At 62.1% G+C, this 14,806-nt stretch overlaps 1 protein-coding gene across 1 annotated transcript; it reads right to left on the bottom strand.

Annotated features, from left to right (window-relative positions):
* On the bottom strand, positions 5,704 to 6,851 carry SSTR5 (somatostatin receptor 5). Its single transcript, XM_018040221.1, has one exon. It carries the CDS (start codon positions 6,808 to 6,810, stop codon positions 5,704 to 5,706), a length of 1,107 nt encoding a protein of 368 aa, XP_017895710.1. The 5' UTR covers positions 6,811 to 6,851.

Below are 14,806 nucleotides of genomic sequence, written 5' to 3'. Positions count from 1 at the left end.
CCCTTTGGCCCGAGCCCTTTTATGGCTGGAATAACTGGACACGCCCAGGGTACCTGGCAACCAGCAGGGCATCAGGAGCTCTAAGAGGGGCCGCGGGGGCCGAGGGGGGGTCCCACGGCAGAGATAAAGGCACCCACACAGGAGCGTGAGGGGTGGAAGGACCTCCTTCCATCCTCCCAGGTCTGGACTCCCTCTCCCCAACTGGAACCCCGCCCGCTGAGTGCTGCAGGCCAGCCTGGCTGGGCGGGGGCAGGAGGGCTGCCCGGCTCAGCAGCCCGGGCAGAGCCTGCTCTCTCGGGCTCCCCGTCTGGCCTCAGGATGCACTGGGCCTTGAGGGTGCAGGGATGGGGGGCGTTTCCATGAAATCTGCGGATCCGCTGGCTGCTGGGCTTCCCTCTCACCTCGCTCCGTTCATGGGGCCTGGACCAGAGGCACTGGGGTGGCTCCACTGAGCCCCCGGGACAGCCCTGCTCCCCTTGCTGGCCCAGAGGGCAGAGCAGGCCAAACAGACGGTGTCCGATCAACTCCAAAGTCAAGGCCACCCCCACCCTCAGAGAGCAGGGGCCAGGTGGGGGCTCCCCTGAGTGCGAGCAAGAACCGTGTGGAGGCTACTGGTCAGAGCCTCCATGCCTGGGACGCTCCAGGGACACGGCGGGTGGGTGCTTGCCCCCACCACCCCCGGCTTAGTTAGAACCCACGACTGAGAATGAGTGGGGTGAGGGGAAGGCATCATGTCCACAAAGTGATGAGAAGCTCCAGACTCAGGAATCTGGGCCCGCGCTGCTCGCTCAGGAGACGAGAGGGTGAACAGCATCCTCAAAGCACCGCACGACAGGCTGGGGCGGAGTGGGGGGGACCAGGATGCACCTGCCCCCGGGGAAGAGAGCTGGAAACGACCGGAACACGGGGCAGCCCAGAGGCGGAATCCTATGGAAGCCGTTTCTTGTCTCAGTTTTTATCCATTTGGTGGAATTCCAACAAAACATCCATCTTTAGAATTTGGGTGAAAGTCATACACCATGAAATGTACCATTTTAAAGTGACCAAAGTGAAAGTCGCTCATGTTCAACTCTTTGCGACTCCGTGGGCTACACAGTCCATGGAACTCTCCAGGCCAGAGTACTGGAGTGGGGCTACACAGTCCATGGAACTCTCCAGGCCAGAGTACTGGAGTGGGGCTATACAGTCCATGGAACTCTCCAGGCCAGAGTACTGGAGTGGGGCTACACAGTCCATGGAACTCTCCAGGCCAGAGTACTGGAGTGGGGCTACACAGTCCATGGAACTCTCCAGGCCAGAGTACTGGAGTGGGGCTACACAGTCCATGGAACTCTCCAGGCCAGAGTACTGGAGTGGGGCTATACAGTCCATGGAACTCTCCAGGCCAGAGTACTGGAGTGGGGCTATACAGTCCATGGAACTCTCCAGGCCAGAGTACTGGAGTGGGGCTATACAGTCCATGGAACTCTCCAGGCCAGAGTACTGGAGTGGGGCTACACAGTCCATGGAACTCTCTAGGCCAGAGTACTGGAGTGGGGCTATACAGTCCATGGAATTCTCCAGGCCAGAGTACTGGAGTGGGGCTATACAGTCCATGGAACTCTCCAGGCCAGAGTACTGGAGTGGGGCTATACAGTCCATGGAATTCTCCAGGCCAGAGTACTGGAGTGGGGCTATACAGTCCATGGAACTCTCCAGGCCAGAGTACTGGAGTGGGTAGCCTTTCCCTTCTCCAGGGGATCTTCCCAACCCGGGGATTGAACCCAGGTCTCCCGCATTGCAAGCGGATTCTTTACCAACTGAGCCAGCAGGGACACCCCAAAAGTGAACAACTCAGCATTATTTAGGGTGTACAAGGGTGTCCATCTGGAGAGCCTCCTTTCCAAGTTGCCTGGTCATCACCATCATCTGTGTCCCTCCTCTGGGCAGGGCCTCCAGAGGATGCACGGGCAGACAGGTCCACTGTCCAGGGGGCCGAGGAGCCACAGCACAGCTCCTGGGGGCCTTGGCCCCTCTCGTGACACCTGCGCCCACTGGACCCCTGCCTGGAGCCAGGGACCCCTCGGCATGTCTCCTGGGGGCTCAGCTGGGAGAGTGGGTTCTGGGTTCCAAATGGGGAGAAGTCAAGGGGCTCTGGAAGCTGACCTTTCCTCTGGCCACCCTCTCAGGCCCTATGACCACCAGAATATGGATCCCCACAGACCAGGTCACCTTCCAGGTGCCACGTGGGTGGTGGGGGAGAGGACGGGCCCTCAGCCCCCAGGATGGCTGCTGCCCTTGGCCGTAGGAGGACCCTGGGTCCACTCTGCAAATGTCCTTTCATTAAACCCTCCTCAAGCTGCCCAATGGAGGGGCCGCCTGTTTCCTGGGCATGGGGAGAGGGGGGACACGTGGGGGCACAGGAGACACTCGGGGTGCGGAGCAGAAGGGAATCGGGCCAGCCCCCACTGCCCCGCGGTCAGTTTCCTTCACCTGGACAGCCAGCCCCTGTGGATGGCCCTGCCCCTCCCCTCCTGCAGTGCCCCTGCCCCCGCACCCAGGCCTGGCGCCCCATCGCTGCCCCTGTGGCCGTGGCCGCAGTCTGCCGTGTGTGCAAGTCAGAGAAGAGACTGGCTGAGAAGGGGACTCAAGCCCCCTCCCCAGAGGCAGGAGCCAGGGAGGAGGTTTGTTCCTGCAGAGACCCTCCCCCGGCACCGGTCAGGACCCACGCAGGTGCCAGGTGGAGCCCCCAGAACCCCGTCAGCGCAGACACCGCAAGTGCGCAGCTGTCTCCACCACGGCCGGGCGTGCAGCCCAGGGGGTGGGGAGGGGTGAGCCTGAGCACAGGGCGGGGGGCAGCGGTGGGGACCCCCTCAGGTTCCAGGACAGTCACTGGACCTTCAAGGGGAGGACTCCAGCTGGACAGTGGCTCATGGTGGTTGGACCAGCCCCGAGGAGCCAGGCCAGCACAGAGAGGAGGCGGCAGGCTGGGCTGGACCCGCGGGCTGGGCTGGAGGAGCCACAGCCCCAGTGGCCTCCCCAGGGCCCCAGCCCGCCCAGCCCTGAGGCCCCGGCTTCCACAGCGGGAACAGGCGACCAGCAAAGACCCTGTCCTCAGTCGGTCAGCTCCCTGACACCCCCAAAGGGCATCCCAGCTCTCAGTCCCCAGACTCCGTGGGAAGCTCTTCCTGGTGTTTACCCGTGGCCTGCCCGCCTCTTGTCCCAAGACACCCCAGGATGGGCCCCGCTGACCCCTCCAGGGATGCCCTCCCTGAGCCCTCAGGGTGGGCCATAGCACAGGCTCTGCCCGTGGGGGCTGCACCACGGCCCCCCGCACCCCCCGCTGCCTGGCAAATAGCCAAGCCTCAGCCCATCCTGATCCCGGAGGCAGCCTCACCATGCCCTGCGGGCCGGATTTCCTGAGCAAGGTCACTCTGGGAGCCACTGGAGCCCAATAGCCAATAAAGCCCATTGATGCGGAGAGAGAGACAGTAAAGCAGGTCACCCCCTCCGCTGAGGGTGTTTGTTCTGCCCTCCCCACCCTGCTCAGGGCCTGGAGCCCCAAGACCTGCAAGCAGTGTGGTGCTCTTGGCCCCCGCAGCTGTCCCCAGCCTGTGTTGGGTGGGGAGGGCAGTGGACAGGCCAGGCTGCATCCCCACACCCGCTGTGCCGTGTCCACAGCTCCGTGGGCTCACGTCCTTCTGGGACACTCCTGTCCCCGCACCTCGACAGGCCCTCAGGGGTGCCCAGGTGCTCACTCTCTCCTGTTCAGTACCCCCCACCCAGGGCTTTGGGGACTGTCCACACTGGCCAAGCCCAGTCACCAGTTCCCACTCAGACCCAGGGTCCACGGGCCACCTGGCATCTCTTCCTCCACCTGTCGAGTCCATCAGGCCTGGGCACACACAGGCACACACATTCACATGTGCACACACAGGTGCATTCACAGACATACACACTGTCACACATGTTCACAGGCACACACATTTACACGTGCACACACAGGTGCACACATTCATACATGTGCACACACAGGTACACACACATTCACAAATGTGTACACATAGGCACACACATGCATATACATGCACACAGAAGTACACACATGTCAATACGTGCATTACACAGGCACCCACAGGGGGCACATGCACACACACCTACACATGTGTGTACACACAGAGGCACACACGTGTACATACCAGCACACATGTACGCGCACAGGTACACTCAATTCACATGTGTACACACGTGTACACACATGCATCACACCCACAAGCAGGCACATGCACACGCACACACACCCACACATTCAAATGAGTGTATACACGTGCACACACAGGCACACACACCCAGAAGCAGGCACATGGACAAAGACACAGGCATGTCCCCACACACCAACATCCTCACAGGCAGGACTGGCGAGGGCACTCTAGCGTCTGCACCGCCCAGGGAGGGAGCTCGCCATGTCAAATCAATTGGGAGAAATTGACCCGAGCAGATATTTCCGGGCCATCTGCTTGCTCGCCAAAGTCATTCTGAGCAGATGGACTTTGCATCCAAGCCCACAGGTGGCCTGACCGGCGGAGGGGGGGGGTGACTGATCAAACGGACTTGTTTCTCCCAGGCACCCACCCCTGCACGGGATGCCTCTCCCCTAGGGCCGGGTGGGGAGGCTTTGGTCACCAGCTCCTTGTGACTGACACCAGGGTTTGTGGCCTCCACCCCCTAGGCAGAGCCCAGGTGGGGCTGATAAAGCTGGGGCTGAGGAGGCAGCCGGGACCCCACTCACCCAGAGTCGGGGACAGGAGCCCCAAGCGAGCTGCCCACTCCCCACACCCGGCAGCCGAGGAAGGATCGGACGCCCCTTCCCCACCACCCACATCCTCAGGGCCACACCACACTCCTGCCAGCGTGGCCCCGAGGCTCCTTTCCGCGGGTGTGAACGCTCCCCTCAGCATTATCTGGGTGTCCTGCTGCCCACTCCAGCCGCCTGCGATCCTCCCGCTCTGATGCGCCCCGGTTTCGATCGGCTGCAGGGACAATATTTGCTCTGGGAAAGAGTCAAACATTTATTCTCCAATTTATTCAGGGAGCGCTTGTCAAACACAAGCGCCCTTGTTACGTGATCTCGTTTCCAGGGCTTGGCCTCGGTCTGGGGTCCGAGGCCCCGGCAGCGCTGACCCTGACTCTCCCCTGCCCAGCACGCCGCTGCCCGCTCCCCGCGCCCCCTGGTTTCTGCTTCCTCCTCTGGTCCAGCCATGGACCCCAGCTGGGGGAGGGACACTGGGAAGGGCTGTCTCAGCGGGACCTGTGGCCGAGTGACCCCCATGTCCTTCTTCTCCTTCCAGCCGTGATCACAGTGAGGCCTGGGCATCTGGGAGCCCAGTCCTCCCACCGCGAGGCTGCCAGGCACCTTCTCCAGGACCTGTTTCAGGCCTGGGGCTGGGGGTGGAGGGGGTGGGATGAGCTGGTGTTTCTGGGTTGGAGAGGACCATTCCGTCCAGACCAGACTGAAAGCTGAATTCCTCCGGGCTCCAGCATTTGCACGCACCCATGGCCTCTCCAGTCTGCTGTTTGCCTTGGGAGGCGGCTCCCCCCGCCCGCTGCTCTCTGGCTAGTCTCCTCTTCTGCTCCAGCCCCCCAACTCGGGGAGGAAAGGCAGAAAAGGTGGCTGTGGGTTCCCGCGGCCTTGCCGGGCCCCCTCTGCCCCTGCAGCCTCAGCACTCACAGTTTGCTGGTCTGCATGAGCCCGTTGGCCTTGCAGCTGCGCATGGGTATCGTGGCCTCCTGCAGCCGGCTGCTAGGGCCCGGCCGTGGCTCCGTGGCATCCGCATCCTCGGCGCCGGCACCGTAGCCTTTGCGGAGGCACAGAACCTTCCGGAAGCTCTGGCGGAAGTTGTCGGAGAGGAAGCCATAGAGCAGGGGGTTGGCACAGCTGTTGGCATAGGACAGCACAACCACGAAGAAGTAGGCGCCGGCAGAGGCGGGCTCCTCGGGCAGCGCAAAGGCCAGGTTGACGATGTTGACGATGAAGAAGGGCAGCCAGCAGCCCGCAAACACCAGCACCACCACCACCACCATGCGGGTCACCTTCCGCTCCGAGCGCCGCCGCGTGGAGCCCACGCGCACGCCGGACGCCTTCAGCTTCACCACGATGAGCACGTAGCACAGGCAGATGACCAGCAGCGGCCCGAAGAAGCCCAGCACGGACGTGTAGATGATGAACACGGCCCCCCACAGCCCCACGGGCTCCGGCCAGCTGAGGTTGCAGGTGTTCCAGCCCTCCTGGATGTCGGCAAACACCACCAGCGGCAGCGACATGACCAGCGAGAAGGCCCAGACTGCAGCACTGGCCAGCTTGGCCACCCGGGGGCGGCGCCAGCGGGCGGAGCGGATGGGGTGGACCACGGCCAGGTAGCGATCCACGCTCATGACCGTCAGGCAGAAGATGCTGGTGAACTGGTTGATGCCGTCCAGCGTCATGACCAGGCGGCACAGCACGGGGCCGAAGGGCCAGTAGGAGATGGCGTTTTGCGTGGCCACGAAGGGCAGCCCCAGCATGAGCAGCACGTCAGCCACGGCCAGGTTGAGGATGTAGATGTTGGTGACCGTCTTCATCTTGGCGTGGCGCAGGACCACATAGATGACCAGCGCATTGCCGCCGAGCCCCACCGCGCACACCAACAGGTAGAGCACCGGTACCACCACCGCCCGGGCGCCTGGTGAGGGCCCCGGCCCCGCCAGCGTCCCGTTCTCATCGCCGCTGCCGCTGGGTACCGCCGAGGAGGTGTTCCAGACGGTCAGCGGGGAGGCCAGGAACAGAGGCTCCATCGCGGCCACTGCGGGCAGGGCAGGCTGAGCGGGAGTGCCGGGGTGTCTGCTGCAAGAGAAGGAAGGACGCGGAGCGACTGAGCCGAGGGCGTCTCCCCTGCGCCCGCCCCACCTGCCCAGGACGCACGGGATTACCCCAGGGCGGCGGGTAAACACGATTACTCATGTTCAACTGGGCCGGGAATCACATTAAGCAAATTGTTTGGAAAACAAACCTGGAGAGGAAGGAGCAGCGGGTCGGTGGCTGTGGGGGCACTGGGCAGGCAGCCCCTGGAGCTGAGATGCCACAGCGGCCCCCAGAGACTTGACTGTCCCTTCAGCCCTCTGCGCCCAGAGGGCCCCCTTCCCGGCTCAGCCAGGCCGTCCTCATGGAGTCCTGGGAGGGCACCGATACCTCACCTCGCGGGTAATGGACTGAGGACCCTCAGAATTGCCTCCCCAGGGACCTGCAGGACAAGTGGGAGGGAAGGGACAAGGAGGCTGGGACAGCAGCTGGGCACCCCCAGCCCAGGCAAGCCAGAGTGTGGAGACAGCCGCCAGGCCCATTCTGCTGGGGGACCCCAGAGCCGGACTCCAGGTGGCCTCCTGGAACCATCCAGAGGCGCCCAGCCTTCCGCATGGCTGAAAAGCAAGACCTCAGGCTGCAGAGGCTCTGCCAGCGCCCACCTGTGAGCTGTGTCCGCGTCACCCAGCAGGGCCCGGCCGTGTGGCCAAGAGGACCTGGCTTCCCTGCCCCCAGCAGCTGTCTGCCGCAGCACGGACATCCCTGGGCCGAGGAGACGACCGGAGATGGGGCTGCGCGTGCTCTGGGGCGGGGCCGCACCCCCAGTCACAGGACAGCAGACGGTAGCCCCAGGCAAAGGACCCTGAGCGGGAGTAGGTCGGTGAGGGTCCCACCCCGTGAACAGGTAACACACGACAGGCAGAGGGACATTCCAGCCCGAGCTGCGGGCCAGGAAGAAGCGCACGTGTGTGTCTGTGTGTGTGTGTGTGTGTCTGTGTGTCTGTGTGTGTGCATGTCTGTGTGTGTGTCTGTGTCTCTGTGTGTGTGTCTGTGTGTGTCTGTGGTGTGTGTGTCTCTGTGTCTGTGTGTGTCCGTGTGTGTGTTTGTGTCTGTGTGTGTGTCTGTGTCTATGTGTCTCTGTGTATGTCTGTGTGTCTATGTCTGTGTGTGTCTGTGTGTTTGTATCTGTGTGTGTGTCCATGTGTGTGTCTCTGTGTGTCTGTGTGTGTATGTCCGTGTGTGTGTGTGTCTGTGTCTGTGTGTGTGTCGGTGGTGTGTGTCTGTGTGTCCGTTCCGTGTGTGTGTCTGTGTCTGTGTGTGTTGTATGTCTGTGTGTGTGTCTTTGTCTGTGGTGTGTGCGTCGGTGGTGTGTGTGTCTCTGTGTGTCTGTGTCTGTGTGTGTCCGTGTGTCTGTATGTATGTCCGTGTATCTGTGTGTTTGTATCTCTGTGTGTCTGTGTCCGTGTGTGTCTGTGTGTGTGTGTCTATGTGTGTGTATGTCTGTGTGTGTGTGTCTGTGTGTGTGTCTATGTGTGTACGTGTCTGTGTGTCCATGTGTGTGTCCGTGTGTGTGTCTGTGTGTCTGTCTGTGTGTGTGTCTGTGTGTGTGTGTCTGTGTGTGTGTCTGTGTGTGTGTCTGTGTGTGTGTGTCTGTGTGTGTCTGTGTGTGTGTCTGTGTGTGTGTCTGTGTGTCTGTCTGTGTGTGTGTGTCTGTGTGTGTGTGTCTGTGTGTGTGTCTGTGTGTGTGTCTGTGTGTGTGTCTGTGTGTGTGTGTCTGTGTGTGTGTGTCTATGTGTGTACGTGTCTGTGTGTCCATGTGTGTGTCTGTGTGTGTGTCTGTGTGTGTGTGTCTGTGTGTGTGTGTCTCTGTGTGTGTGTGTGTGTATGTGTGTGTGTGTGTGGTTGGGGGGACAATGTGGGGCAGGCGGATTCAGGGGAGGCTTCAGGGGTGATGGGGCTTGTAGAGACAGAGCCAGGGCAGGGCTGGGGAGGTGGCAGCTGAAGTCCACCGTGACGGGCACGCGTGTACCCACTGTATCCCTCTGGCACTTTTCTGTTCATAAAAACGGTGATCCTCACGAGGAAGGAACCGCCTCCGCTGACGAGGAGAGGAGGAAGGGAAGATGGGGGCCGACACCTCAGCCGGGATGGGGGTCTAGGCGCCCCCGGGGGGCCCAGACAAGGCCTCGAGGGGACTGGAAAGGGCCGTGATGACCAGCCGGGGTCAGCTGACCCTCGGTGCCCCCGAAGCCACCTCAGCGCCAAGGGCATCCCCAGCGGCTGACGGGCCTGGGCCGGGGGCCCAGGGTTGGGGGTGGGCGACTGACACCTGGTAGACAAGGGGGCGTAGCATAAACAACACCACCAAGGACAGGGAGACTCTCTGCTCCCACGGCCACCGGGAAACTCAACCTGGAAAATCAGCAGCGCGAAGGTGGATCAGTGGATTCGCTCAGGTGACATAAAAGTAAATGAACAAGTGTGCTTGAGATATGTTGAGAAATGTTTAGGATCCTCCAGGCCTGGATATAAATACTCTGAAATGAATTTGGCTTCTATCTGAGAAGTAAAATGAACAAGCGTCTATTTTTGAAAATTACAACTCTTGGATGTGAAAAACATCAACATTTGGGCCAAAAAAAAAAAAAATCCAGAAAAGTCTGGACACAGATGAAGAGAGAATCAGAATTGGAAGAGGGGCTGAGGGACACCCCCTCAGAGCAGGTGCAGAGGTCGGGGCGCAGGGGCGCCTGCAGAACTGACCTGGGACGAACTCTGTCCCGAGCAGATAAAGTAAAGATGAAACAGCATCTGAGTGACCTACAGAGCATCGAGGAGGAATTGAGAACTCTGAATGTGGGCAGGGAGGCTGGACAGAAACCCTGGAGCAGCGCAGGGGGTTAGGACGGCAGGCCCCACCCGGGAGGGTCCCAGGAGCCAAGGAGAGACGGACGCTGTCCCCTCTGAAGCCCCCACCCGGAGGAGGGCCCCGGCTGGCTGGAAGCAGAAAAAGACCTTTCTATGAGTCTTGCAGGATTTGCTGGTCTGGGTCGCCAGTACTCCTGCTGTGTTTTGTGACCGGATGTGAGATACATGACAAAACCTCTGTTTAAAAAAGGCTAAGGCAGGCTCCTGGTGAAGGGGGGGCTTCCCCAGTAGCTCAGCAGAAAAGAATCTGCCTGCAACACAGGAGATGCGGGTTCGACCCCTGGGTCGGGAAGATCCCCTGGGGGAGGGCACGGCAACCCACTGCAGTATTCTTGCTTGGAGAATCCCATGGACAGAGGAGCCTGGTGGGCTACGGTCCATGGGGTCACAAAGAGTTGGACATGATAGAAGGGATTGGCACGCATGCACACAGGCTCCTGGGGTCGATGCATTTCAAGACGAAGCTGGGGGTCTCTTGGGCTGCGCTCCAAGTTGGGGGCAGGGGTGGGCGGGACTGGCACCCGGCTGGCAAGAGGGCCACTCCAACACCCCGAGAGTGGACCCAAGGCAGTGGTGCTCTGGTGGGCGGGGGATCGGCCTGCTGATCTCTGTGCCCCAGGGCTGGGCACAGAAGGCTCCCTCACATTACAAAAAGAAATTAAATGTAAAATAATGTTTAAAGTTCCATCGAGGTGCTGCTGGGGAATAAATGCTAGACTCTGCTGTGGAGATGGTGGGGTGGACTGTGTCGGCATCTGGGGAGAGAGTCCTGGGGACTACACCCTCCCCCAAAAAATACCCAAGGAAGGGCTCTCAGGAGGCTGAGTGGGGCAGGAGCTCAATGTGCCTGAATGTGCGTTTGATTCTGAATCAGATGAGCGCCTTCAGGAGGCTGCAGGGTGCTCCTGACACCCAGGACCCAAGGTGACCCGAACAAATTGCCACGCCCCCCTCCCCCAGGCACCCCAAGGCCTGAGTTAAATTTCAGAGCAGCAAAGAACAAAATTAGGTTCATCTTGCTGTGCCTGCCACTTGAAGCCCAATTCTGCAAGAGTCACTATTCAGGGACAGCAATCTTGGTCACAGGAATCACACCCTCATGGGGACTCATCCCTCAGGCCCCTTCCTCTCAGATAAGGGATGGGGAGGGCAGCGGTGGAAGGACCACAAGCCGTCACTGGGGCATTCTGACCCAGACCCCCACCAAGAAGGGACAGCTGTTGTGGCTTAGGGAATAGAGCCCACCCCCCTGCCCAAGCCCCCTGCCCCACATGCTGGCCAAGGGGTCTTGGGTAAGTCATATCAATTCTCTGGTCCCAGGCTCCCATAACAGAGACTTGTACAAAGCCACTGAGCAGAGGAAACGATCCAGACACAGGCTGCTACTGTGATGCCCCACATACAATGGGCGCTCAATAGCTGCTCCCACCTGCCTGCCCCAAACAGCCTGCATCTCCTGCCCAGCACCAGCAGCCCTGGGCTCCGCAGAGGGGCCAGAGCCTCTGCGGGGACCTGGGGACAGGGAGGGGACCTCGGTGCTCCGTGCCCCGGGGAGGACCAGTGCTGGGCCCAGCCCCTCACAGGCTAAGATGATGCTTGGTCAGCAAGAGGGAGCCGGCCCCGCCACCCAGGGGCAGTTGTGGAACCCACTGAGACGTCAGCTCAGTGCTCCTGGGTCCTCCCCTGTGCGGGGCAGGGACAGTCCCCAGTACCACCCAAGAGCCCCACCCAGGCCTGCCTCCCCACGGAGGGCTTGGCTCAGGGGGGCAGCTGATGGCCACCCCTGTCCTCACCCCTAAACTCGCTCCATCTGTCCTGAAGGCAGCCTTGGCGTGGGGCACCCTCCCCCACGAGGGGACCTGAGGTGCGCGTGACACAGGAGGTGACAACAGGATCTCCGTGGGGCCTCCGCACCCTTCGGGAAGTCTCCAGGGCCACCTCCCACCCCCAGAACTCCCAGCCACTGTCCCTGGGAACCAGTGGTGCCTTTACCATCACTGGCGCATCGACCGCGTCTGCCCGGGGAGGCTCCTGGTCCTCCGCACTGCCCCCAGGAGCAGTCTCCTAGGGTGGGGCTCAGCAGCACCAGGGATCACCTCACACTTTGGGCAGCAGGGTCTCCCTGCCTTCACCTTCTCTGGGGCCCCAGGCTCGCGGGAGGCCAGGGCCAGCAGTCCAGGCCCCACCTAGACCCTGGGCAGGTAGATGACCCACAGGCGAACTTCTAGGCGGTGTACTCCCTTCTGAGGAGGGGGTGTGTGGGCCCAGAGCACCGGAGCCCTGGAGATGCTGGGGTTCTGTCCCCAGCTCCAGCTTCCAGGGCTGCACCCCGCTCCCTCCCACTACAGGGTGAGCCCCCGACCAGGCCCTCTGCGCCCAGGCCCAGCACCACCGCCCTCTCCCCTCTTTCTCCGACGCAGAAGTCCCAGCCCAGCTGCCCCCTCCCATTCTCGCTTCTACCCCTATTCCCCACCACCTACTCCAGCCACAGCCTCCAGCTGCACAGACCAGCCTGGGCGGCCCCACTGCGGTGCCCACCGCAGGGAGGCTGGGAGGTCCCCATGCAGGGCAGAGGGCCCCGGCCCTGACTCCAGGTCGAGGGTGGCCAGCGAGGGCAGGTGGGGGGCCAGGAAGACCGAGAGGGGAGCCGATGAGAGGGGTGGGGAGGGACCCCGGGCAGCGGGCGGCGAACTCCAGGAGTGCACGGGAGGGGTGTGGAGGAGCGGGTGACAGGGCGGCTGCGGGGCGGTGCGCGTGGAGCGACCGAGGGCCAGGGTGCAGGCTGCGCTCAGGCGGTTAGACCCGCGGAGAGTGTAGCGGGGCTCTGGGGCGGGGGCGGCACTCACCGGGGGACTGCGCTGCCTGCAGCCCTCGGCCCTCGGGGAGACGCGCACCCGCTGCGCTGGCTCCAGACTCGAGCTGGCTCTGGGGCTCGGGGCGCGGGCGGGGAGGCGGGGCGGGGCGAGCGTTGGAGGGAGGTGGGGGTGCCGGGGCGGGGCTGGGGCGGGCACTCGGCTCCCCGCGGGCCCCGCGCCAGTCCGTCCTCTGAGTCCTCTGACCCCTTTTCTCCCTGAGGTCTCTGCAGCTCGCCCACAACCCTAGTCCCGTTGGTGGCGGCGACTCTGATGACGGTGGCGTCGCCACCTCGTTCTCTTAGGTCCGCTGGGGCCGGAGCCTGTGCCCTTCTGAAAGTCTGAGGAGGATGGAGACGGGCAGGAGGCTGACTCTGAGGGATGGAGTGGGGCCGCGTCCCAGCGATAGGTTTCAGGACGGCCGGCCGGGAGGTCCACTCCGGGGTCTCCCCTTAGCAGGCATCAGAGCCACCTGAACCAAGGCATCAGAGCATAGCTGTCCCCTCACCAACGTCCCTGTGTCTTAGTGCATAAAGCCTTCCGGATGGAGCCAGGTGGCAAGGCAGGGCTGGACAGCATCTCCTGCTTGGCTGGCACTCTCATGTGGCCAGTTGCACACTCAGCAGATTCACACACCCACTCTGGACGTGTTCAGGTGGGAGACACGGAGTTCCTGCGTCCCCAGGGGCCACGGCTGCACGGGCTGGTGCAGACGCCACTTAGCACGAAGCAGACGAGACCATACTCTGAGCGCTGAGGCCAGCAGGCAGACGGGCGGCAAACCAAAAGTGACTTAATAGAGGTGCTTTTAGACTGTCATCAGTGGAGAGGATCAGGGTGACGGGAAAGGGCAGTGGGGACAGGAAGGCCAGGGAGAGCCTCCCTGAGGCTCACTGTCCTGTGTGCAGGGGTGTGCACGAGGGCGGGGCCCGGCACATGGCAGGGACGGGCACTGTGGGTGGGCGGGTGCTTGGTCAGTTACGCCTAGCAGGCTGCGATGCCCACACACCTTAACACCCAGGAGGGCGTCACCTGGGCTCTCAGAAGGAGACGCCCAGAGAGGCGGTGTGTCCCTTCCCTGTGCCCCGCTCCTGGCAGGTGTCCCCTGGCCTCTGAGCCCCAGGAGGTCAGCTGAGGTGAAGCCTGGGGACACCCTGCAGAGGTCACGCCGGCCCCAGCCAGGAGCCATGGCAACGGGGCAGCGCCCGGAGGCACCCCCCACAGATGATCTCAACCCCTCTCATGGGGCCCACCCGCGCTGGAGCTCCGCTCTGCGCTGCCGTCTCCCTCTGCAGAGTCTGAGGCCAGTGGCTGCTGGACACGACATCCCCCTCCAGCCACCCTGCCCCCGCCCCTGCTCGGGCACCAGGGCTGAGTCGCCCCATGACTATTCAGAAGCATCGGAGGCTGACTCCAGTTCACCTGGAGCCACCCCGCAGCTGGGTGGGTCCTGGGGGCCAGGAGGCCCTCCTCCCCGCACCATGCTTCTTCCCACCACGGAGCCTTTCCCGGGCCGGCCCACATCCCCCTCCCCACGCCCCCTCCTTCAGGAGGCCGCTGACTGCTCCACGCTGCCTGTTTGTCCCTCGGCTTCCAGCAGCTCCCAGACCGCATCCCCTTGGCAGCGTCTGTCCTGATTGAGGTGTGAGTGCTGGTGAGTGAGCGGCTGCAGGTGCTGCTGTGCGCGCTGCCTTCGGCCGTGGTCTCAGGCTTCAGTGCGTGCTTTGTTAAGATGCAATTTCCCAGACGTCAGGGTGGGACGTGGGGTGCAGAGGCTTCACCCCAGGGCTTAGTGCTCTGGTCTCTGCTTGGACACCCCACTGGCTGTGGCCGGATGTCCAGACAGCCTGCCGGGTCCTCTGTGGCCCCAGCTTCCCCAGGGGAGGACGGGCTGTGTCCCTGGGGCAGGGAGCGGCTGCCCTCCCCTCTCTTCCCTGAGACAGGAGAGCACCGCGGGGCTCTGTGTTGCATTTCCACATTTAGTGTGTTCTGGTGACGGTGCATTCAGAGTCCATTTGAGTTGCTGAATTTCCCACTCGGAGGCAAGTCGGAAAGAGCACATTTGTCTCAATTTGTTCATAGCAACCAACTTTTACATCAATTAAAAAGTCACCAGATGCCACAAGAGCGCTCTTTTCTAATATGTTAGAATTTAGTGATTCATCAGTTTACTTCATTTCATTTACATCTGACAGTCAAGTGGCGTTTGGAG

Source organism: Capra hircus, chromosome 25 (genome assembly GCF_001704415.2).
Source record: "Capra hircus breed San Clemente chromosome 25, ASM170441v1, whole genome shotgun sequence".
Classification (NCBI taxonomy): Eukaryota; Metazoa; Chordata; class Mammalia; order Artiodactyla; family Bovidae; genus Capra; species Capra hircus.
This window is presented reverse-complemented; position numbering and strand designations above follow the sequence as displayed.

What these genes read in the sequence shown, in the direction of transcription:
- SSTR5 (XM_018040221.1), bottom strand. Translation starts at nt 6,810, where the DNA reads ATGGAGCCTCTGTTCCTGGCCTCCCCGCTGACCGTCTGGAACACCTCC.